The following is a 25,316-nucleotide window of genomic DNA, read 5'->3' on the forward strand; positions in this document are numbered from 1 at the left end:
CCAAGGGACTCTCAAGAGTCTTCTCCAGCACCAAGGCTCGAAAGCATCTATTCTTCTGCACTCGGCCTTCCTTATGGTCCAGCTCTCATAGCCATACATTGCTTTGACTATACGGATTTTTGTTGGCAGGTATTCAATATTCAGTGCTCACTAAATTTCCAAATAAAGATTCCTTCTCCACCAATGTAGAATTTTCAGTTTCTTTTACTGGTATCAAAAATTCATAGAAAATTCATAGAAAAGTCTGGATTTGCACAATGTATGCAGAGGATACTTAAACCAAGTTCCAAGTACCACCACTGTGGTCTGAGATCCTGTTTCGCATTACTGCTTTATCCAAGCGACAATTTAATACCACTATTTTGCTTCACTCTTCATGCTAATACTAAATTCTTACTCCGTTTATCCCAACGTTTGCTGATATCTCGTGCAATTCCAGACTTTTCCATGAATTCTCTATGAATTTTTGATACCAGTAAAAGAAACTGAAAATTCTACATTGGTGGAGAAGGAATCTTTATTTGGAAATTTAGTGAGCACTGAATATTGAATAAGAGGTACTTTATACACGAAGCTGTTGCTTTTCCTCCAGTCTCCTGTCTGTGTGACTTTTTCTTGTTGCTTAATTGCCAGCTGGAGGCAGGGGATCCCCCAGTTTGGAGGCCCTCCCCTTTCTTCAGGGTCATCTGAAAGCAGGGGAGGGGGAGGGAAATGTCTGCTGGGCATTCCATGATTCAGAGACCAATTCCCATGGCATAGGATATAATGAAGAATTGATCTGTGGGTATCTGGGGCTCTGGAGGGGCTGTTTTTTGAGGTAGAGGCACCAGATATTCAGCATAGCATCCAGTGCCTCTCCTCAAAATATCGTCCAAGTTTCAAAACAGTTGGACCAAGGTGTCCAATTTTACGAGCCCCAAAAGAAGGTGCCCCTATCCTTCATTATTTCCAGTGGAGGGAAGGCATTTAAACGGTGTGCAGTCCCTTTAAATGTGATGGCCAGAACTCCTTTTGGATTTCAATTGTGCTTGTCACAACCTTGCTCCTGGCTCCACCCCAATGTCATATATGGACATATGAAGCTGCCTTATACTGAATCAGACCCTCAGTCCATCAAAGTCAGTCTTGTCTACTCAGACTGGCAGTGGCTCTCCAGGGTCTCAAGCTGAGGTTTTCCACACCTATCTGCCTGGACCCTTTTAGTTGGAGATGCCGGGGATTGAACCTGGGACCTTCTGCTTCCCAAGCAGATGCTCTACCACTGAGCCACCGTCCCTTGGCTCCACCCCTAAAGTCTCTGGCCCTACCCCCAAAGTCCCCAGATATTTCTTGAATTGGATCTGGCAAGTCTAATTCCACAGCATAGGTAGAGGTCTGCACCACTTCCATCCAAGCAAGGGAAGTCCAGGTATTCTCCTTTTCGAATTTGGTACTAATAGTGTGCATCAAATCACCCTCCTGCGTCTTTCTCTTCCACCGCCCTCCCTTTGTGCGCCTTGACGGTTTAGTTCGCAAGCCAGGCTCTCTTGATTGATGCGAACCACTTTGGGAGACAATTGTGTGAAACGCCGGATATTAATAGTCATGATACATAAACAAAGAATCCTGGCTCTCGCTCCCAAGCTGAATTGCACCAGGTTGGATTCCACAGAGGAGGCTGGAGAGCAGCAACGCAGGAAGTCCAACACAAATCCCAGGGAACGGACATTTTGGTTAGCAAACCCAGGGGTTGTTTTTTTTTTAGCAGGAACGCAGTCCCGGCTGGCTTGGCATTGGGGGTGTGGCCTAATAGGCAAATGATGTCCTGCTGGGCTTTTTCTACAAAAATGCCCTGTACAAAATAATGGTGATGTTAGGGGTGTGGCCTAATATGCAAGTTAGTTCCTGCTGGGCTTTTTCGCCAAAAAAGGCCCTGCACGAAACAATGGTGATGTTAGGGGTGTGGCCTAATATGCAAGTTAGTTCCTGCTAGACTTTTTCTCCAAAAAAGGCCCTGCACAAAACAATGGTGATGTTAGGGGTGTGGCCTAATATGCAAGTTAGTTCCTGCTGGGCTCTTTCTCCAAAAAAAGAGCCCTGCACAAAACAATGGTGATTTCAGGGGTGTGGCCTAAAATGCAAACAAGTTCCTGCTGGGCTTTTTCCTACAAAAAAAAGCCCGGAGCAAACCCAAGGCTTGAGGCAGTAGATAATTCTCACCTGCGGACCACCCAACGAATAAATCCATAATGAGGAAATTCAGCCAAGGAGGATATTAAAACCACTATGACCAGTTTACAAAAAAGCTAGAAACACCAGAACAAAAACCAGAACTTCCTTCGTGGCAAAACACTACTGCTGTAGCTCACAAGTACAATGTGGTGATTGGATTAGGGTGGGAGAGACCTGGGTCCAAAACCTGTGAAATTCTCTGAGTCAGTTTTGGGCCAAACCTACCTCGCACGGACATTGTAAAGATAAAATGGAGGGGGCAACCATATGCTCCTTGAAAGAAGGGTCAGTGGAAACTCTAGTAAGACCTTTGTGGTTGTCTGAACTGTTATTCAGTGCTGAGAGGTCAGAGTTAGGGTTGCCAACTTCCAGGTAAGGCCTAGAGGTCTCCCACAATTACAAGTTTGGTGTAGTGGTTATGGTTAAATGTGCGGGCTCTTATCTGGGAAAGCCAGGTTTGATTCCCCACCCCTCCACTTGCAGCTGCTGGAATGGCCTTGGGTCAGCCATAGCTCTCGTAGTGCTGTCCTTGAAAGGGCAGCTTCCGGGAGAGATCTCTCAGCCCCAACCACCTCACAAGGTGTCAGTTGTGGGGAAGGAATATAAAGGAGATTGTGAGCCTATCTAAGACTCTTAGAGTCAGAGTGGAGGGAGAGGCATTAATCCAGTCTCTTCTTAGAGAGCCAGTTTAGTGTAGTGGTTAAGAGTGCAGACTCTCATCTGGGAGAAGCGGGTTTGACTCCCCACTCCTCCACTTGCACCTGCTGGAATGACCTTGGGTCAGCCATAGCTCTGGCAGAGGTTGTTCTTGAAAGGGCAGCTACTGGGAGAGCTCTCTCAGCCCCACCTACCTCACAGGATGTCTGTTGTGGGGGAGGAAGATAAAGGAGATTGTAAGCCACTCTGAGACTCTGAGTCGGAGAGAAGGGCAGGGTATAAATCAACGGTGGTGGTCTTCTTCTTCTCCACCTCCTCCTCCTCTCCAGGCTACAGAACTCAGTTCCCCTGGAGAAAATGGCTGCTTTGGAGACTGCACTGTATGCCATCGTACGCCGCCAAGGTCCCTTCCCTCCCAAAGCTGTGCCCTCTGCAGGTTCCATCTCCCCCAGATCTCCAGGAATTTTCCAAGCCAGATTTGGCCACCCTATCAGAGTCGCATGCCTCCCACAAGGGCAGAGGATAGAGAGCTCCCCACGCCTTTCCACCAGCCTCTGCCTATTCTTTCCCCTCTCCTGCAAACCTGCGCAGTGCCATTAAAATAGTTCTGCTTTAAATATAATCGTTGGCATCCCTGGCGTGTGTCCTAAGGAATACAAGGCCTCCGTATCACTTTTCCAAGCCACTTTCCTCTTGTATCGGCCGGCCAAAGTGGAGGACGGCTTTCAACCACCCGCCCGCGAGCGAAGGCTATTCTGAGGCTGTCTGCCGGCTAATCCCCACTTGCCCGAAGATGGATGGCATCTGGTCAGAGAGAGCAGCTGGGATCGGGAGGGTCACAAACAGCAGAGCACACAGAGTCCGGCTGCTGCTTCTCAGAAGCAAAGGCAGCAAAGAGGATCTTCTGAGATGCGCTCTCCTAGCCCTGCGATGGTGAGCATGTGCAGAGTGCTCTTTACTCACCAAGGAATAATTGGTGCCCAGCCTAGAGACACGAGCTCCGGGTTGGGCAATACCTGGAGGGTTTTTTGGAGAGGGTTGCACCTAGTCCTTGCATTCACAACTACCTTTGGATAGGTGCATGGTCAGAATCAAGACATTTCTGGTCTTTCCTCAGGTCTGAAGTCTAGGGTTACCGGATCTGTGTTGGAAAATACCTGGGTGGAGCTGGGAGAGGGTGGGGTTTTAGGAAGGGAGGGGTCTCAGCACGGGACAATGCCCTAGAGCCCTTCCAAGCAGCCATTTTCTGCAGGGGAGCTGATCTCTGCCAGCTGAAGATCAGTTGTAAAAGCAGGAGATCTCCAGGCCCCACCTGGAGGCTGGCAACCCTGCACCTGGGTGTGCACCATAATCCAGATCAGTTTCTGGACATTCCATGGAGGGCAGGGGGGAGACAGTTCAGATTCCTTGTCCCCATTTTAGGCAGGTTTATCAGCCTTTCCAGGAGAGGACCAACATGGCTGCAGCTATACATGCCTTAACACAGGGCCACTGTTACGCAATATACCTCAGCAGGGAATATAATGCCACAGAGTCCACCTTCCAAAGAACACCGCAGATTTATACCCCGCCCTTCTCTCTGAATCAGAGACTCAGAGCGGCTTACAATCTCCTACATCTTCTCCCTCACAACAGACACTCTATGAGGTGGGTGGGGCTGAGAGGGCTCTCACAGCAGCTGCTCTTTCAAGGACAACCTCTGCCAGAGCTATGGCTGACCCAAGGCCATTCCAGCAACTGCAAGGGGAGGAGTGGAGAATCAAACCTGAGTCTCCCAGATAAGAGTCCGCACACTTAACCACTACACCAAACTGGCTCTCAATGCAGCCATTTTCTCCAGGGGAGCTGAGCTCTCGGGTTGCAGTTCCAGGAATTCTCAAGCAACCAGCTGGAGGTTGGCAACCTTACCTCCATGCCACGAAAAGCTTCATTTCCACAGATGAAGCCTCTGTGAGAAAACGACAGGACATTTCCTTCAGGACTTTTGGCTAGGGTTGCCAACTCAAGAAATATCTAGGGACTTTGGGGCTGGAGCCAGGAGCAAGGGTGTGGCAAGCACAACTGAACTCCGATGGGAGTTCTGGCCCTCACATTTAAAGGGACCACACTCCTTTTAAATGTCTTCCCTCCACTGGAAACAATGGAGGATGGGGACACTTTGTTTTGGGGCTCATAGAATTGAACCCCCTGGTCCAATCTTTTTGAAACTCGGACGGTGTTTTGAGGAGAGGCACCAGATGCTATGCTGAAAATTTGGTGCCTCAAAAAACAGCCCCTCCAGAGTCCCAGATACCCCTGTATCAATTTTCCATTATACCCAATGGGAATCGATCTTCATAGGGAATAATGGAGCACCAAGCAGACATTTCCCTCCCATCTCCCCACTTTCTGATGAAGTGGGGGGAGGGCCTCCAAACCGGGGGATCCCCTGCCCCCTCCCCCCCGGAGATTAGCAGCCCTACTTTTGGCTCTCCCTGTCTGGAAAGCTGCTGTCAGATAGAACAGAGACTCAGCTAGACAGACCAATGGTCTCGCTGGGTCTAAGGAAGCTCAGGAAAGGCCTTCCCAGAGAGACCCCGCTTTCTCCATTCGCTGGGGCTTCCCTGAACTCGGTAGCCAAAGCGACCAACGCAGTTATCTCGCTAGCATTGCGATCCGTTAAGATCACCCTGTCTGAGCCTCGGTGCCAAAAGTCAGAAGGGCGGAAGAGGCTAATAAATTCTTTTCTAGTTTAGAGTCGGAAGCCTGGGGGGGCGCTTTGTCTTGTGTCACAACACACAACCTTGCTGGTTATGTCGTCGGTGTGGACACTTCCTGTATGATTATCAAGGTCGTGGTGGGGGTGGTGGAACTACAAGATACTTTGCTGTATGGCAAGGGTGGCCAACGGTAGCTCTCCACATGTTTTTTTTTGCTTCCATCAGCCCCAGCCAGCATGACCAATGGCTGGGGCTGATGGGAGTTGTAGGCAAAAAACATCTGGAGAGCTACCATTGGCCACCCCCGCTGTAGGGTCACCAGGTCCAATTCAGCTAGGATCAAGGTTGCGACAAGCATAATTGAACTCCAAAGGGAGTTCTGGCCATCATTTGTAAAGGCACCATACACCTTTTAAATGCCTTCCCTCCATTAGAAATAATGGATAGGGGCACCTTCTTTTGGGGCTCATAGCATTGGACCCCCGAGTCCAATCTTTTTGAAACCTGGAGGGGGTTTTGAGGAGTGGCACCAGATGCTATGCTGTAAATTTGGTGCCTCTACCTCAAAAAACAGCCCCCCAGTGCCCCAGATACCAGTGGATCAATTCTCCATTATATCCTATGGGAATTGGTTTCCATAGGGAATAATGGAGTGCCCAACAGGCATTTCCCTCCCCTCCCGCGTTATAATGACCCTGAAGTGTGGGGAGGGCCTCCAAACGGGGGGATCCTCTGCCCCCAACTGGGGATTAGCAGCCCTACTTTGCTGGCTGAGAGGGTTGCCAACTGCCAGGTGGGGCCTGGAGATCTTCCAGAATTACAGCTCATCTACAGGCCAAAGAGATGAGTTCCCCTGGAGAAAAAGGGCTGCTTCAGAGGGAATTTTCTAACCCAGAGCTGGCAAATCTGCCCTGCAGTACTGACTTTTAACATAATGGGGACCACTCAGCTTGGCTTGCTCCAGGAAGGGGTGCCAACTCTGGGTTGGGAAATGCCTGGAGATTTGCAGGATGAAGACCTCGGAGGGGAGACTCCTCTGCGGAGTTATAATCTCACACAAACCACCCACTGAAGCTGCCACCAGCTGTAATTCCAGGAGGTCTTTGGGCCCCACCTGGAGGTTGGCAACCCTGGCTCCTGGTCCATTTTCACTTCCCAGTCTGCTCCTGAAATATCACATCAAAGAGGATGTCTACAGCCAGCTGAAGGAAACCAGACAGTCACATGCGCCACTCAGTAAAATGCCAGGGAAACTGATATTTTTCACTTGCCCCCTTCCCAACCTTGGCAAGTTCCAGTACCAGTACCAGACAGACTGCTCTCAGGAAGGCATGCCACAAACAAGGGGCCACCCCAGAGAAGGCCCTGCCTTCAGCTGCCACCCAGCTGGTCTCAGAAAGAGCACCCCCTCTGTTGCTAATTACAGAGAAAGGCCCGGCTGGTAACCTCCAGTAAGGGCAATGATTGCGACTGAAAGACAAATGGAAATCAGCAGTGTCTGCCTGGGAAACTTGCTGCATTCCGATAATTGAACATATGAACATATGAAGCTGCCTTATACTGAATCAGACCCTTGGTCCATCAAAGTCAGTCTTGTCTTCTCAGACTGGCAGCGGCTCTCCAGGGTCTCAAGCTGAGGTTTTTCACACCTATTTGCCTGGACCCTTTTGGGGAGATGCCGGGGATTGAACCTGGGACCTTCTGCTTCCCAAGCAGATGCTCTACCACTGAGCCACCGTCCCTCCCCTAATTACCTTTCTCAAGCCCCCTTTAATGCTTTGAGCCTCAGCCTCTGAGGTAATTCTGAGTGGGTGGATCAGTGAGGTCCAAACTTTTGCCTGCCTGCCTGCCTGCATCTTCCTTGGCCCTCCTGCCTCTTAACTTCGAGCGCTGGGCTCACGGGGAGATTTCGCAAAGAGGTTTGCCAGCTGCACTTCTGATCAAAGCCTCTTTGTGCTCAGTTTCTGAATTGCTAACCAAGAGGAAGGCCTGCCCCAAAGGAGAAGGGAAAGCTGAAGGCGCTGCTAGGGATCAGCATCTGAATTTTCCTTTTCTTCTCTAAGAGGAATTAGAGTTGCTGACCGAAACGGGCATTCAGATTCGCAAGGGCTTCCTTACGCTTCCTGGGCTTGTCCTGCCAGTCACCCCGGTCTCTCAATAGAGAGCTTGAGAATGTTCAAGGGGTCTCCTCATATGCAAGGTGGCAAAGGGATGGCGGCACTGTAAAGACTAACAACATTGGGTAGCTGTGCCGGTCTGAAGCAGTAGAGAAGGGGTGGCCAAACTTGCTTAACATAAGAGCCACATAGAATAAATGTCAGATGTTGGCGAGAGGGAGGGAAGGAAAACAGATGGGGAAGGGAGGGAGAAGTGGAAAGAAAGCAACTTTAAATGCCTTCGCCGAGCTGCCAGCTGGCTTGGCTTGGAGAAGTAATTTAAAGAGGCAAATGCCTTCACTCAGCAGGCTGACAGGGTGGTGGGGCCTGAGAGCCACACAATATGCACAAAAGAGTCACAGGTTGGCCACCTCTGCAATAGAGCAAAATTTGAGTCGTGTGGCACCTTGAAGACCAACAGGTTGGATTCTGGGTATAAGCTTACTGGTCTTGTTTTACTCAAGTTTTATTATAGACTCATTACAATTACTACCTGTTCCAACAGGTAGGTGTACCATAATAACAAATCAAAAACAACACAATTTAAAGATATTTCAAGTGTTACCATTCCACACCACTTAATATATATATATATATTTATGTCTATTTATATTTTCTATATTTTTATAGCAGAGGAATAATAAAGCTTAACAATGCTAATTTCCCTAACGGCTTTTTAAAACTTAGTGCCACACGCATTCAAGGTAACTTCTTATCTTATCTTGATTATTCCTTCTACTCTCAAAAAAAAAAAATCCATAAAGAATAAATTCTAACAATATATCTCAGTCCCTGGAGACCTTAAAGTTTAAGGTCAAAAAGAAACTCTTTCTTCTTCTTCTTCTTCTTCACCTGGACTGAATTAAACAAGGAGGGAAAGCTTACTGGTCTTAAAGGTGCCAACGGACCTAAACTTTCTTCTAACATTTAGTTCAATATGAGTTTTCATGAGTCATAGCTCACTTCTTCAGGTACATGGAGGGAGATCAAACAGAGAGTCGTGTTTAAAAGGTATCTTTGACTCTTGAACGCTCCTACTCCAAAAAAATCTCATTGGACTCTGCATGACTACTGGACTCAAAACTTTGTTCTGCTCAGAGCATCCCAGGACTCTCCTGGATCTACGTAAAAGGAAGGCTCCAAGGGGAAGGGGGTGAGGGATTGCGACAGAGAAGCAGGTGCGAATTTCATGCTGAGTCTTTCAAGTGGTAAATTCTCTCAAGTGGTAAATTCTGCGATTAGAAGCAGATTAGCAGGTACAGACAATTAAACCTGGTGTTGAATTCAGGAAGAGGAAGTCTTATGAATAGATAAGCAAGGGTATCACACTGGAATTTTGTAATTGCAGCAATTCTTCCAGCAGCCCCCCAAGGCAGATCTCTGTCATCATTCCCGTACTGCAAACAGGGTCAGTTCATGGTATTTCCCCCCGCCCCACCCCAAGTATGCTACACCCGTCACTTTGGGACCTGCACTGCAAGAATTCCAGGGGCTTGGCTTTGATCTATCTGGGCCTCAAATTCAGCAGGAGCTCACAGGAGCACAGCTCCTGAACCTTTTTGACGGTTCCCCCTCTTCCTCCCCACCTACCTTGTCCATTGAATAGTAGGTGCAACTGCATAACAATCCCTGGATTAGGAGAGCGCACAGCCAGCCAGCCACCAGGGGCTTTGCCACACCCCCAGCAGCCCTTATTAACCCCTGGAGAAACACGTACCACCCTTTCTCCAGGGGTGGTGGAGTGGCTTGCTGGTCTTTTGACTGGGGGGGAGCGGTGCCCCAGGAGAGCCCCAGGAGAGCGAGGCCTGCTTGGGCTGGCTGGATCTCTAGCCAGCCCAAGCAGGTCTCACTTGCCCAGGGCTCTCCTTTCTTGCATCAGGTTGCTTTTGGCTGGGGGTGGTGGCGGCGTATGCTAATGAGTTATGCTAATGAGCACCACCACCTATTTTTCTACAGAATGACCCATGCCATCCATACAGAGTGGGAGAATACTTGAAAGATTGAGAGCAGCTCCTAGGAATCTAAAAGCTTTCCTCAGGATCAGCAATGGCTATACAGAGGCAGGCGTTGGCAAACCATCTCTGTTCCTCTTTTGCCTTGAAAACTCTTACACCAGGGGTGTCAAGCATGCAGCTCGGGGGCCGAATCAGGTCCCTGGAGGGCTCCTATCAGGCCCCTGAGCAACTGGCTATCATCTGCTTCCTTCTCCCTATATCTTGCTTCCTTCGGCATAACAGCTTGCTTTGCAAGGCTTGTTCAATTGCTCAGGAGCTACAGAGAAAAACCTCTATTTTCTCCATTGGCTGAGGCTCTGCCACCCCATCCCCTGGGGAAGGAAGGAAAAAGCCAGAGCTTCCTTTGCCCAATTTCCTGGATCCCACGGGAGAAATACAAAGAAGGCATCCTTAAGACCAATGAGTGTTAACATTTTAAGCATGTTTTAAGTTTCAAAAAAATATATGTATATATATAGGAGAGGGACCGTGGCTCAGTGGTAGAGCATCTGCTTGGTAAGCAGAAGGTCCCAGGTTCAATCCCCGGCATCCCCACTAAAAAAGGGTCCAGGCAAATAGGCGTGAAAAAACTTAGCTTGAGACCCTGGAGAGCCGCTGCCAGTCTGAGTAGACAATACTGACTTTGATGGACCGAGGGTCTGATTCAGTAGAAGGCAGCTTCATATATCTTTATATATATATCATATATATATATATGTGTTTGTGTTCTTTATAAAATTTATGTCTCTGCTACCTAATCTTAAATAGGTACACACATGGCCCGACACGACATGGCTCGGCCCGACAAGGTCTCATTTATGTCAGATCTGGCCCCCATAACAAATGAGTTTGATACCCCTGCTCTTCATGGTCATGGCACCTCAAAAAAGATATCATAGCACTGGAAAAAGTGCAGAAAAGGGCAACTAGAATGATTAAAGGGTTGGAACACATTCCCTATGAAGAAAAGTTAAAACGCTTGGGGCTCTTTAGCTTGGAGAAACGTCGACTGCGGGGTGACATGATAGAGGTTTACAAGATGATGCCTGGGATGGAGAAAGTAGAGAAAGCAGTCCTTTTCTCCCTTTCTCACAATACAAGAACTTGTGGGCATTCCATGAAATTGCTGAGCAGTCGGATGAGAATAGATAAAAGGAAGTCCTTCTTCACCCAAAGGGTGATTATCACGTGGAATTCACTGCCACAGGAGGTGGTGGCAACTACAAGCATAGCAAGCTTCAAGAGGGGATTGGATAAGCATATGGAGCAGAGGTGGCTACTAGCCACAGCATATTGTTGGAACTCTCTGTCTGGGGCAGAAATGCTCTGTATTTTTGGTGCTTGTGGGGGGGGGCAGTGGGAGGGCTTCTAGCCCCATTGGTGAACTTCGTCATAGCATCTGGTTTTTTTGTCCACTGTGTGACACAGAGTGTTGGACTGGAGGGGCCACTGGCCTGATCCAACAGGGCTTCTCTTATGTTCTTATGTGACAAAGAGTGTTGGACTGCATGGGCCACTGGCCTGATCCAACAGGGCTTCTCTTATGTGACACAGAGTGTTGGACTGGAGGGGCCATTGGCCTGACCCAACATGGCTTCTCTTATGTTCTTATGTGACACAGAGTGTTGGACTGGATGGGCCATTGTCCTGATCCAACATGGCTTCTCTTATGTTCTTATGTGACATAGAGTGTTGGACTGGATGGGCCACTGGCCTGATCCAACATGGCTTCTCTTATGTTCTTATGTGACACAGAGTGTTGGACTGGATGGGCCATTGGCCTGATCCAACATGGCTTCTCTTATGTCCTTATGTGACACAGAGTGTTGGACTGGAGGGGCCACTGGCCTGATCCAACATGGCTTCTCTTATGTTCTTATGTGACACAGAGTGTTGGACTGGATGGGTCACTGGCCTGATCCAACATGGCTTCTCTTATGTGACACAGAGTGTTGGACTGGAGGGGCCACTGGCCTGATCCAACAGGGCTTCTCTTATGTTCTTATGTGATACAGAGTGTTGGACTGGATGGGCCATTGGCCTGATCCAGCATGGCTTTTCTTATGTTCTTATGTGACACAGAGTGTTGAACTGGATGGGCCACTGGCCTGATCCAACAGGGCTTCTCTTATGTTCTTATGTGACACAGAGTGTTGGACTGGATGGGTCACTGGCCTGATCCAACATGGCTTCTCTTATGTTCTTATGTGACACAGAGTGTTGGACTGGATGGGTCACTGGCCTGATCCAACATGGCTTCTCTTATGTTCTTATGTGACACAGAGTGTTGGACTGGAGGGGCCACTGGCCTGATCCAACAGGGCTTCTCTTATGTTCTTATGTGATACAGAGTGTTGGACTGGATGGGCCATTGGCCCGATCCAGCATGGCTTTTCTTATGTTCTTCTGTGACACAGAGTGTTGAACTGGATGGGCCACTGGCCTGATCCAACAGGGCTTCTCTTATGTTCTTATGTGACACAGAGTGTTGGACTGGAGGGGCCATTGGCCTGATCCAGCATGGCTTCTCTGATGTTCTTATGTGACACAGAGTGTTGGACTGGATGGGCCATTGACCTGATCCAGCATGGCTTCTCTTATGTTCTTATGTGACACAGAGTGTTGAACTGGATGGGCCACTGGCCTGATGCAACATGGCTTCTCTTATGTTCTTATGTGACACAGAGTGTTGGACTGGATGGGCCATTGGCCTGATCCAACATGGCTTCTCTTATGTCCCCATAAGCCAGATGCAACTTGACAGGATTTTCCACCACCAAACCTTATGCCAGCAAAGCAAAAGACTGTCTCATCAGTCTCCACTAGATGATGCCATTTCTCTCTTAAGAACAGGCCCTCGTGCACCACGACAGAGAAACCGAAAACCTTTCCTTCTGCAACTGGACACGGGCACGCTAACATTGGTGGGCAAAAGGGATTCTTTCGGCCCAGTATAACATGAAGACAACCCCCACCCCCCATTAAATAGGAGACGGGGAAAACAGGAACCTGAGCTGAAGGCGATTCCCCAACAGCGACCACGCCCACTTCTTTCCATTGACGGGAGAGCTGATTTGGACCAGAGCAGGAGAAAGTGAGATGCTAGATCTAGGCAGAAGGGATGACTGATACAGCCACAAGGGCTCTAGCATCCCATTTATATTTTTGTAGCATCTCACAGGTGGGGATGATGGTTCAGATTCCTACGCAAGAGTGCTGCTGGATAAGCCACAAAAGAGGAACTCCAGAATAATATGCTACACCGTGGTTCTGCAAGAAAGGCAAAGGCAGTCCCCTATGCAAGCACCAGTCGTTTCCGACTCTGGGGTGACGTCGCATCACGTTTTCCCGGCAGACTTTTTTATGGGGTGGTTTGCCATTGCCTTCCCCAGTCATCTACGCTTCCCCCCCCCCCCCCAGCGAGTCAGGTGCTCGTTTTACCAACCTCAGAAGGATGGAAGGCTGAGCCAACCTCGAGCCGGCTGCCTGAAAAGCCAGCTTCTGCCGGGATCGAACTCGGGTCGTGAGCAGAGAGCTTAGGACTGCAGTACTGCAGCTTTAACACTCTGCCCCACGGGGCTCTGCAATGTGGGAATACTAATGGCCATTTTAAACTTGTCCTTAATTTTTTGCCCGGATATCTATCAAAGTGTTCAAAGCAAAGCAAGAATTCAAACTGGTCTGATCTAACTGACGAGAAAAACTCTCTTCTGGCCTGGACTTTTCAGACAAGTGTGACATGTAGAAACGAGAAATCACCTGCGATTTTTCGGAGGGAGGATTATAATTAGATACCCCTACCTGGATGGCCTAGGCTAATCCAATCTCACCAGATCTCGGACCCTATTGGTGCTTGGGGGGAGACAGCCAAGGAAGTCCGGAGTCGCTCTGCAGAGGCAGGCAACGAACGCCAAACATGTCTCTCGTTCTCTCTTGCCTTGAAAACCCTCACTGGCTGTACCATGACAGTGCTTTCCGCTATCGTTTGTATTTTAACAGCTTTTTAATGTCTTAAATGTTTCCGTGTTTGCTAGCTCAGGGACCCTGGGTGGCCTACTCTCCCTTTCTCTGGGGCAGGGGGTTGCCCGAAGTGAAGAATTTAGCTGAGCCTCAGAAAATATTGCCGGTTAGGGCTGCCAACTCCCGGTTGGGAATTTGGGGGTGGGGCCCAGGGGAGGCAGGGTTTCGGGAGGGGAAGAGACCTCAGCAGGCTATAGCACCATCGTCTCCAGAACAGCCCTTCCCCCCCAGGGACACAGATCTCCATAGTCTGGAGATGAGCTGTCATTCCAGGCCTCCAGGCCCCACCTGGAGGTTGGCAGCACTGCTGCTACTCAGGACAGCCACCAACCCTCCCTAGATGTAGGTTTGCTGTTGGCCCGCCAAAGCAAGGAGGAAGGGGAGGGCCGGCTGTGCCTTCGGTGCTGGGCTGCTGCTGCTGTCTTGGCATCTCAGCTCCCTCCTGCAGGCGCTGGGGGTCCCTTCCTCCCCCATGCCAGGCAGCCTAGCGTTGCCAAGTCCAATTCAAGAAATATCTGGGGACTTTGGGGGTGGAGTCAGGAGACTTTGGGGGTGGAGCCAGAAGCAAGGCTGTGACAAGCATCATTGAACTCCAAAGGGAGTTCTGGCCATCCCCTTTCAAGGGACCGCACACCTTTTCAATGCCTCCCTTCCATTGGAAATAACGGACAGGGGCACCTTCTTTGGGGGCTCACAGAACCGGACCCCCTGCTCCGATCCTTTTGAAACTTGGAGGGTATTTTGAGGAGGGGCATCAGATGCTATGCTGAAAAAAAAGCAGCCCCTCCTCCAGAGCCCCGGATCAATTCCCCATTATACACTATGGGAATCGTTCTCCACAGGGAATAACAGAGAGGCCAGCAGACATTCCCGTCCCCCCACTGATTACCCTGAAGTGGGAGGGGCTCCAAACTGGGAGAATCCCCTGCCCCCACCTGGGGATTGGTATCCCTAGGGCAGCCAGACCGGAGCAGGGGGGGCGGAGAAGAGCCAGTCGCTCCCAGCACGCGCTGGGACGTGCAAAGGAAGCTTCCTTGGGCTTGCCCTTCCAGCCGCCCCCGGCTGGCCTCTTGCCCCTTCCCCAACAAATCCCCCCTGGCTGTGCCAGCTGCAGGGTTGCCAAGAAACATCTGGGGACTTTGGGGGTGGAGCCAGGAGCTAGGTTGTGACCAGCATAACAGAACGCCAAAGGGAGTCCTGGCCATCCCATTTCAAGGCACCGCACACCCTTTCAACGCCTTCCCTCCTTTGGAAATAATGAAGGATAGGGGCACCTTCTTTGGGGGCTCACAGAATCGGACCCGCTGGTCCAATCCTGTTGAAACCGGGAGGGTACTTTGGGGAGACGCACCGGATGCTGTGCTGCAAACGTGGTGCCTCTACCTCAAAAAACAGCCCCGCCCAGAGCCCCAGATACCTGCAGAGCAATTCTGCATTATACCCTAAGGGAATCGGTCTCCGTGGGGCATCATGGAGCGCCCAGCAGACATTTCCCTACCCCTCCCCTCGCTTCCTGATGCCCCTGAAGCCTCCAAACCGGGGGATCCCCTGCCCCCACCTGGGGATTGGCAACCCTAACCCAGCTGTCCTCCTCTCCCCCCCTCCCACCCGCGGGCCCTCCGGCTCACCAGCCTCTCCTGCAGCAACCCTGCCGGTTGCCCATGGCGCTTCTTCCTCCGCGGAGCGGCGGCGGCGGCGGCAGCAGGCGGCTCTCCCCTCGCTGGAGACGACGGGCGCTTCACTGCCTGCATTTCCTGGTTGCCCGGCCGCCCCCCCCCCCCCGCCCGATGCAAGGGAGTGTCTGGAAGTGTCAGGTTTCCCTCCAGCAAGGCGGGCGTGGCGCTGGGTGCCAGACAGACAGACTGACAGACAGACGGCCTCCGGAGGCGGCGGCTCTTCCTCCAGCGCCCTCCTTCGCTGCCTGTCCTGGCGCTCGAGTGGCAGCTGCAGTTAGCACGGGGAGAGGGTCTTGCGGGCCTAAGCTGCTGCCGTTTCTCAAAGTCTACTCAGCACATAGCGCTGCCAGTCCTAGCGTTGCCAAGGCCAATTCAAGAAATAACTGGGGACTTTGGGGGGTGGGGTCAGGAGACTTTGGGGGTGGAGTCAGGAGACTTTGGGGGTGGACCCAGGAGACATTGAGGTGGAGCCAGGAGACTTTGAGGGGTAGGGTCAGGAGACTTTGGGGGGTGGGGTCAAGAGACTTTGGAGGTGGAGCCAGGAGACTTTGGGGGTGGAGCCAGGAGACTTTGGGGGGTAGGGTCAGGAGACTGTGGAGGTGGAGCCAGGAGACTTTGGGGGTGGAGTCAGGAGACTTTGGGGGTGGAGCCAGGAGACATTGGGGGTGGAGCCAGGAGACTTTGGAGGGTAGGGTCAGGAGACTTTGGGGGGTGGGGTCAAGAGACTTTGGAGGTGGAGCCAGGAGACTTTGGGGGTGGAGCCAGGAGACTTTGGAGGGTAGGGTCAGGAGACTGTGGAGGTGGAGCCAGGAGACTTTGGAGGTGGAGTCAGGAGACTTTGGGGGTGGAGCCAGGAGACATTGGGGTGGGGCCAGGAGACTTTGGGGGGTGGGGTCAAGAGACTTTGGAGGTGGAGCCAGGAGACTTTGGGGGTGGAGCCAGGAGACTTTGGGGGGGTAGGAGACTGTGGAGGTGGAGCCAGGAGACTTTGGGGGTGGAGTCAGGAGACTTTGGGGGTGGAGCCAGGAGACTTTGGGGGGTAGGGTCAGGAGACTGTGGAGGTGGAGCCAGGAGACTTTGGGGGTGGAGTCAGGAGACTTTGGGGGTGGAGCCAGGAGACATTGGGGTGGAGCCAGGAGACTTTGGAGGGTAGGGTCAGGAGACTTTGGGGGGTGGGGTCAAGAGACTTTGGAGGTGGAGCCAGGAGACATTGGGGTGGGGCCAGGAGACTTTGGGGGGTGGGGTCAAGAGACTTTGGAGGTGGAGCCAGGAGACTTTGGGGGTGGAGCCAGGAGACTTTGGGGGGGTAGGAGACTGTGGAGGTGGAGCCAGGAGACTTTGGGGGGTGGAGTCAGGAGACTTTGGGGGTGAAGCCAGGAGACATTGGGGTGGAGCCGGGAGCAAGGGTGTGACAAGCATCATGGAACTCCAAAGGGAGTTTTGGCCATCACCTTTAAAGGGACCGCACACCTTTTAAATGCCTTCCCTCCATTGGAAAGAATGAAGGATAGGGCCACTTTCTTGGGGGGCTCATAGAATTGGACCCCCCTGGTCCAATCTTTCTGAAATGTGGAGAGTATTTTGAGGAGAGGCACTGGATGCTATGCTGCAAAATCTGGTGCCTCTACATCAAAAAGCAGCCCCTCTCCGCCCCAATGTCTCCTGGCTCCGCCCCCAAAGTCCCCAGATATTTCTTGAATTGGACTTGGCAACCTTATCAGCGCGCCCTGCCTGGGACCCCCTTGGCTGTCTCCACAGGCACTGAAAAGGGCATCAAATTGCATGCTTACTGCAAAGAAATCAAATGCATGGGGAAATCGGGCTTTCTTTTTTAAAAATGACTTCATTGGTACCCCAACTTTCTCTGCAAGGGGGATCCAAAGAGGCGTACACCATTCTCCTCCTCCGTTTTATCCTAACAATGCACCTGCAAAGTAAGTTAGGCTGAAAGAGCGTGACTGGCCCAAGGTTGCCCAGCGAGCTTTCACAGTATGACTAGGAGTTCGAAGCTGGTTCTCCCAGATTCTAGCTCAACATTCTTAATCTCTACGCCTCACCGGCTCTCTTTATTTCCCAAATATCTAGAGCTGTTCCAGGACAAAACCTCTCCCGTGGAAATGGGGGGGGGGGGGGTATTTACACACCCTCAGGCCTCAGTTTGGGCAGGTCACAGGAGTAGAGCTCTGGAAACTAAATTTTATTGTGCTCTTTCTTTCTCCCCCCCCCACCCAATACTTGCTTCTGGGCTCCATTGTTCAACCCCCCCCCCCCCCCGGTGAGAATTTTGCTGAACTCTGAGATCTGACAAACTTTCTAATATTTCCCCCCACAAAAAATGGGAAAATAACCCAAACGTATCAAGCGGACGAATGGAAATCTTCCTCATGCCACTGGGGCCACATAGGGGAAAGTAATTTGAAAAGTATGAAGGGAGTAAGGTTTTATTGTGACAATTATAATTCAAGAAGCATTTTAAGGTAGATGCTGATATAATTTAATACGCCTTCCAGTGATGTCGGGGTATGTGTTGGATATGCAAATGAGTTGTGCTAATAAGCTCCAGCACCTCTTTATCTATGAAATGACCCCTGCACATACTAAATAACACGCTTTGCGATTGGATTTTTACTGCGTAAGAATGGCAAAATCCACTTGCAAATAGGCACTGTGTAAAAGTGCCCCCTGGCTTGTCGGTGCCTTGCATGTTTCACGTATCCTCATTGGAAAAAGGAAAGGTCCCCTGTGCAAGCACCAGTCGTTTCCAACTCTGGGGTGACGTTGCTTTCACAACGTTTTCACGGCAGAATTTTTATGGGGTGGTTTGCCATTGCCTTCCCCAGTCATCTACACTTCCCCCCCCAGCAGGCTGGGGACTCATTTTACTGTCCTTGAAAGGCTGAGTCAACCTCGAGCTGGCTACCTGAAAACCCAGCTTCCGCCGGGGATCGAACTCAGGTCGTGAGCAGAGCTTAGGACTGCAGTACTGCAGCTTTAGCACTCTGCGCCGCGGGCTCGTCTCCTCATTGAACTTCCTCCTTTTCAAGAGCCAGGAAGGTGCTGTGGTTACTTGGAGTATTGTGCTGGGATTGTTGTGAAACACTTTGGGCTGAATTGTCCAGCCTGCCACCAGGTAACCTTGGACGCTCTCCTGCGTCCTAAGTTGCCTCAGGGGTTGGTTGTGTGTGGGTCACGTGGAGGGAGGGGCAGCAGCACATTCATTGCCCCAAGCTCTTTTTGGAAGAGAGAGGCAGGATACAAATGGGATAGGTGGGACGTCAGCACATCATGCGCAGGGGGCAGCCGAAGCTGCCTTCTACTGAGGCAGACCCTTGGTCCATCAAAGAGAGTATTGTCTATTCAGACTGGCAGCTGCTCTCCAGGATCTCAAGTGGGGTTGCCAACCCCCAGGTGGGTAAGAAAACAACAAAACACTCTGTAAATTACACGCTTCAAATAAATGCTTTACATTCTTTACTCATGCGTCACTTGATTACGGCTAGCATCAAATGCTCTTAACCCAATACTGAAACTTAAAAGAGTCCACGGTCATCAAACAAAGGCTCTATTGCAAATAGGATCCAAACTGGATGCTGCAAACAATAGGTACCAAATCCTCTTGCTGGTAGACGCAGATGGTTCTGTGTATCCTTGAACCAATCTTGAAGGAGCAGTCCTCTGTTCAACAGGTGCAGCCACACGAGTCCCAGGTTTAATCCGTGTTTCGTTTGCCACTTCCACTGGCCGCGTATTCTTGAATCAGGAACCGGTGCTAAGGCAACTGCTCACATCAACTTCTCACATCCAGTCGCTCACATCCAGTTCTGTGAGCCCCAAAAGAAGGTGCCCCTATGCTGCATTATTGCCAATGGAGGGAAGACATTTAAAAGGAGTGTGGCCCCTTTAAACGTGATGATCAGGACTCCCCTTGGAGTTCAATTAGGCTTGCCACACCATTGCTCCTGGCTCCACCCCTGATTTCTCCTGGCTCCACCCCCAAAGTCCCCAGATATTTCTTGGATTGGATTTGACAACCCTAATCTCAAGCAAAGGAATTCTGTAATACCAGCTACATACTTTGAAACTGGAGCGGCCGGAGATTGAACCTGGGGCCTTCTGAATCTCAGCCCCTCCTCAAAGTACTTGGATGGGAGACCACCAAGGGAGTCCAGAGGCAGGCAATGGCAAGCCACCTCCGAATGTCTCTTGCCTTGAAAACGCCATAACTTGTCAGCACTTTTCACCATGAGAGCCACAGCACCTCTGGCTGTGCAATTAGCTTATGCTCCTGTACACCAAAGCAAAAGCCATAGCAACAACAATAATTGGAGACCAGCTGGGTAGATAAACAGGTCTCTTTTGAACTCCTAATGTATTTTGAACGCCAGTCTTTCTCTAGAGGGGAAAAACTGGCTTTATGAATCAATAAGGCATTTGGATTGGCCCTCCCACTCAATAAAACAGAGTCTTCTATTTATGTCTCTCTTCGGCTTCTTGACATCTGTCCAAGCTATGACAAAGTCGTTTCAAATTGCCTTCTTTATCGGCAGAGCATATGAACCCATCCTGAACTTAAGATTGGTGGAGACTATTCGTCTATTATGATCAGACACCTCTCCAAACAATGTTCCCTCTAAGCTGCAGAGTCTTGTGAGCAAAAATTCTTTGTGAGCTACCACGGGCATTAAAAGAGCCCTGTGGCGCAGAGGGGTAAAGCTGCAGTACTGCAGACAGAGCCCTCTGCTCACGACCTGAGTTCGATCCCAGCAGAAGCTGGTTCAGGTAGCTAGCCGGCTCCAGGTTGACTCAGCCTTCCATCCTTCCGAGGTCGGTCAAAGGAGTCCCCAGCTTGCTGGGGGGAACGTGTAGATGACTGGGGAAAGCAATGGCAAACCACCCCGTAAAAAGTCGGCTGTAAAAACGTTGTGAAAGCAACATCACCCCGGAGTCGAAAATGACTGGTGCTTGCACAGGGGACTACCTTTACCTTTATCTTTTTACGGGTATTAAAGCTGTGAGCTACTGGCATTCAGGTTGTGAGCTACTGCATAAATTATGGTGCTCTGGGGTCATCCTTCCTGAGCTAAGACAAAAATGTGTGAGCTGGAGGCTAAAAATCTGTGAGCTAGCTCACACTAACTCAGCTTAGATGGAACACTGGTCTCAGGCTGAGGTCTTTCATATCACCACCTGTCCTTTTAACTGGAAATGCCTGGGTTTGAACTTTGGACCTGCTGTATGCAAAACAGAGACTGTGTTCCTGAGCCCCAATGTTTTCCCACAGCTATTTGAACTCCCTTGTTGCTGCTAAGTAACAAAAAGGCCCTAACACAAGAGTCCTTGTTGTGGTGCTCATGGGTGCCAGGATGCTTGTTGACACCTCTAGTGGTGCCCGCCAACTGTTTTTTAGAAAATGGGCAGGGCCAATTGAGACTTTTGCCCAGCAAGGCTTCCGGTTGGCCACTGGGGATTTGATTAACTTTGCAGATTTTTCATAAAGTTACTTTGGCAGTAGCTGCCGCTACAGCACACGGATCGTCACTGTGTAGCTAAATGTAAGCTGTGGCAGCCATTTTGTGTCTGGTACTACCTTCTGCAGCAGCCGTTTTGTGGCAGCCATTTTGTAACTGAGCCCACCACTAGGGTTGCCAAGTCCTCTTCATCCCCCGGCGGGGGACATTCACGCACGTGACGTGCGCGACGAATGACGTCACCCAGAAGTGACATCATCAAAATGGTGGCGCCCCGTGCGGGACCGCTCTAGGCAGTTCCAGGAAAACTCTATAGTTTCCCCAGACACTCTAGCCATTTGGGAGGTTAAAACTCTAGGGTGCAAAAGTACCGTAGAGTTTTAACCTCCCAAATGGCTAGAGCGGCTGGGGAAAACCATAGAGTTTTCCAGGAAACGCCTAGGGCGGTCCCGCATGGGCACCATTTTGATGACATCACTTCCGGGTGACGTCATCAAAAGGGAAGATTCCCCCCGCCAGCCTGATGCAGGCTGGCGGGTTGAGAACCTCCTGGGCAGGAGATTTCCCCACCCGGGCAGGAGATTTACCCACCACACTGTGTCAGAAGTCTAAAGGTTAGTGATGCCATCCTCCAGGTGGGATCTTGGGATCCCCTGGAATTACAGTTCATCTCCAGACTACAGAGATCAGCTCCCCTGGAGAAAATGGCTGCTTTGGAGGGTGGATTATGTGGCATTGTACCCCACAGAGGTCTCTGATCTCCAGAGGCTCCATCCCCAAATCTCCAGAAGTTTCAAAATTTAGGTCTGGCAAGCGACAGGTGGCGGGGGGGGGGGGGGGGCAGGCAACCCTACCAAAGGTGCCTGTGTGCTCAAAAGGATTGGGGACCCCTGTCCTAGCATAACCCTTCCATCCTGAGGCGAGATGTCTTTGCTCGCGTGAAGATCGCTGGAATCTTGTTTTTATTTCAAAGGGTTCTCGGAGTTGACTTTGCCCTGTGCACAAAAAAGCAAACCAGCTCGGCGTTTGTGAGAAGGCCGCTTCTTCCAGCCTGTCTCTGGACGCGCGCCGGGTCTGCTTGTTTTTAGCTCCGCTGGGGAAAGAGAAAGGCACTGAAAACACGGCCGGTGCCAGGTCGTTCTTGGCTGCCAGTCTGCATTCCCTTTTCATAACGTGTCTGTGGGCACAAAAGAGAGTCTGGGTGCCTGCAGCCCCTGGGCTTAACAAGGCAAATATTGTGGGCTTTGTGCTTATCAGGCAAAACGGCAGGGGAGGCTAGCTGCTGCTGTGTGCGTTGGAGGGGGTGGAAGGAGGGCCCTCTCTTGGGAGGCAAGGACAAGTCTCGGAGAAGACTAAGGCCTGCGTCTGGGGAAGCAGACTCCGTCTCTGCAATGAAGAAGGGGCTGCAAGCAGGGCTGGCTCAGCCCCTAGGCAAACTAGGCAGTTGGCTAGAGCGCCAGCCTTCTGGGGGCATCAAATTGGGTGCCCCCCATGTAGGCTTCCCAATCCCCAAGTCCCAGCGGGGGATCCCCCGGTTTTACAGGCTTCCCCCCTCTCCCAGCCAGCTGGCCGGCGGGGGAAGCCCCGCCCCCACAGCCATCATGCACCTCCATGAACGATTCCCGTAGGGAATGATGGGGAATTGATCTGTGGGTATCGGGGCTCTGGGGGGGCTGTTTTTTGAGGTAGAGGTGCCAAATTTTCAGTATAGCATCTTGTGCCTCTTCCCAAAATCCCCCCCCCAAGTTTCAAAAGTATTGGACCAGGGGGTCCAATTCTACGAGCCCCAAAAGAAGGTGCCCCATCCTTCATTATTTCCTATGGAAGGAAGGCATTTTAAAAGGTGTGCTGTCCCTTTAAATGTGATGGCCAGAACTCCCTTGGAGTTCAATTCTGCTTGTCACACCCGTGCTCCTGGCTCCGCCTCAATGTCTCCTGGCCCCACCCCCAAAGTCCCCAGATATTTCTTGAATTGGACTTGGCAACCCTACCCCCATGTGACTCGGTGACATTATCAGTGCGGGGGAGGGGCACCAGAAGTTAGCCTCGCCTAGGGTACCAGACAGTCTAGGGCCAGCCGTGGCTGCAAGTGGACGGAAGGAAGTGACCCCAATGGCCAGCAGCATCGAGAGTTGCCAACCTCCAGGTGGGAGGATCCCCCGGAATTACAGCTCTTCTCCAGACTACAGAGACCAGTTCCCCTAGAGCAGGGGTGGCCAAACTGTGGCTTGGGAGCCACATGTGGCTCTTTCACACACACTGTGTGGCTCTCAAAGCCCCACCACCCCATCAGCTGACTTGGAAACACAGCAACTTTAAATGCGTTCTCCAAGCTGCCGGCTGGCTGATTTAAAGAGACAACTGACTTGGAGAAGGCATTGCTCTCTTTAAACCCGAGCCGAGCCAGCCGGCAGCTTGGAGAACGCATTTAAAGTTGCTTTCTCTCCACCTCTCCCTTCCACCATCCATATGCCTGCCTGCCTGCCTGCCTTCCTCCCTTCCTGCCTTGCAGCTTTCCAACATCTGACGCTCATGTCTTGCAGCTCTCAGACATCTCACATTGATTCTATATGGCTCTTATGTTAAGCAAGTTTGGCCATCCCCTTCCCTAGAGAAAATGGCTGCTTTGGAAGGTGAGCTCCATGTTGTTGTACCCCACAGAGGTCTCTGCCCTTCCCAAATCTCCAGGAGTTTTCCAATCTGGATCTGGCAGACTCACCCAGCAGCCAGGGGACACTCGGCAACTCTCAGCTACTAACGAGTTCGACTGAAGTGCATCAAAACCACACAGGATGGAAAAAATGCAGGCAGCCAGAATGAGCAAATCCTGTTAACGTCAAAATGTTTTAGTCACAACCAGTCCAGGAGAGAAATTGTTGTTTCTGTTGCCATTACAGGCTGTAGGTTGAAACACTGTCATTGGGGGGGGGGGTGAGGGGTGCCAATCTCCAGGTGGGGCCTTAAGATCTCCCAGAATTCCAACTGATCTCCAGGCAGCAAAGATCTCAGTTCCCCTGGTGAAAATGGCAGCTTTGGAGGGAGGGCTCTATGGGATTGTGCCCTGCTGTGGATCCTCCACTCTATGGGATGATACTCCATTGAAATTTCTCCAGTCACCAAAGAAGAAGACTGCAGATTTATACCCCGCCCTTTTCACTGAATCAGAGACTCAGAGCGGCTTACAATCTCCTATATCTTCTTCCCCCCACAACAGACACCCTGTGAGGTGGGTGGGGCTGAGAGGGCTCTCACAGCAGCTGCCCTTTCAAGGACAACTCCTACAAGAGCTATGGCTGACCCAAAGCCGTTCCAGCAGCTGCAAGTGGAGGAGTGGGGAATCACGCCCGGTTCTCCCAGATAAGCATCTGCACACTTAACCACGACACCGAACTGGCTCTCAAACTCACCCCTCTCCAGGCTGCACTCCAAAATCTCCAGGAATTTCCCATCTCAGAGTTGGCAACCTTGACAGTAACTGACAGGACAAGGAAGAGGAATTGCTTTAAAGATGCTGTTGAGGTCAAATAGATACAACTGCACTTAGAGTTGCCAACTGCCTGGAGGGGGGGGGAAAGGGCCAGTCCTTTCTATGGGGCCTTTTGGGGATCTTACTGACCAAGTGCTGTTTAATTACCCTCATGCCAAGAAAAGCTTCAGCTGCCCTTGGCCACACATTATGCCGCTACTAAAAGGACAAGAGCCACTGGCAATCCTAGCCACAATGGAGCCATTCTCTCGTTCCAGAGAACATAAGAACATAAGAGAAGCCACGTTGGATCAGGCCAACGGCCCATCAAGTCCAACACTCTGTGTCACACAGGGGCAAAACATTTTATATACACACATACACTGTGGCTAATAGCCACTGATGGACCTGTGCTCCATATTTTTATCTAAACCCTTCTTGAAGGTGGCTATACCCTTCTTGAAGGTGGCTATACTAGAGAGTTCTGGGAAGTGTAGTTCAATGAGTAGGGTGTGGCTGTCCAACAAACAGTGCTGGATTAAACCCTGTGGAGGCCCCTAGGCAGTTCAAATCTCAGCCCCCCCCCCCATGGAAATTATCTAGGCGTTTCCGGGAAAACTCTATGGTTTTCCCAGACGCTCTAGCCATTTGGGAGGGACAACTCTATGGTACAAATGGCTCCCAAATGGCTACAGCGTACGGGAAAACCATGGAGTTTTCCCAGAAATGCCTAGAGCGGCCACCGCACAACATTGCCAGCGCGATGATGTCACTTTCAGGTGATGTCATTGTGTCGCGCACGCGCAAAAGTCCCCCGCCAGGCAAAGCTGGGGACTTGGCAAACTTGGCAATGACACCGGAAACAGCCACGCCAGGCAAGTTGGGCAAAGAGTGGCTTGGTTGCTGGCTGCATGTGCAGGCTGGGAGGGCTGCAAGCAGGGGGGAAAGGGCTGGGGGGGACTGGCCTGG

General features: G+C 51.0%; 1 protein-coding gene across 1 annotated transcript in view; it reads right to left on the reverse strand.

The window, feature by feature from the left end:
- C12H11orf52 (chromosome 12 C11orf52 homolog) overlaps positions 1 to 15,649 on the reverse strand; it is a 28,113-nt gene extending 12,464 nt beyond the window's left edge. The window contains exon 1 of the mRNA XM_060250954.1: positions 15,366 to 15,649. Coding sequence (XP_060106937.1) covers positions 15,366 to 15,400 — 35 coding nt within the window. The 5' untranslated portion in view covers positions 15,401 to 15,649. The remainder of the gene's footprint in view (positions 1 to 15,365) is intronic.
- Positions 15,650 to 25,316: the final 9,667 nt, after the last annotated feature.

The sequence above is a fragment of the Heteronotia binoei genome, chromosome 12, assembly GCF_032191835.1.
Source record: "Heteronotia binoei isolate CCM8104 ecotype False Entrance Well chromosome 12, APGP_CSIRO_Hbin_v1, whole genome shotgun sequence".
In the NCBI taxonomy this organism is placed as follows: domain Eukaryota; kingdom Metazoa; phylum Chordata; class Lepidosauria; order Squamata; family Gekkonidae; genus Heteronotia; species Heteronotia binoei.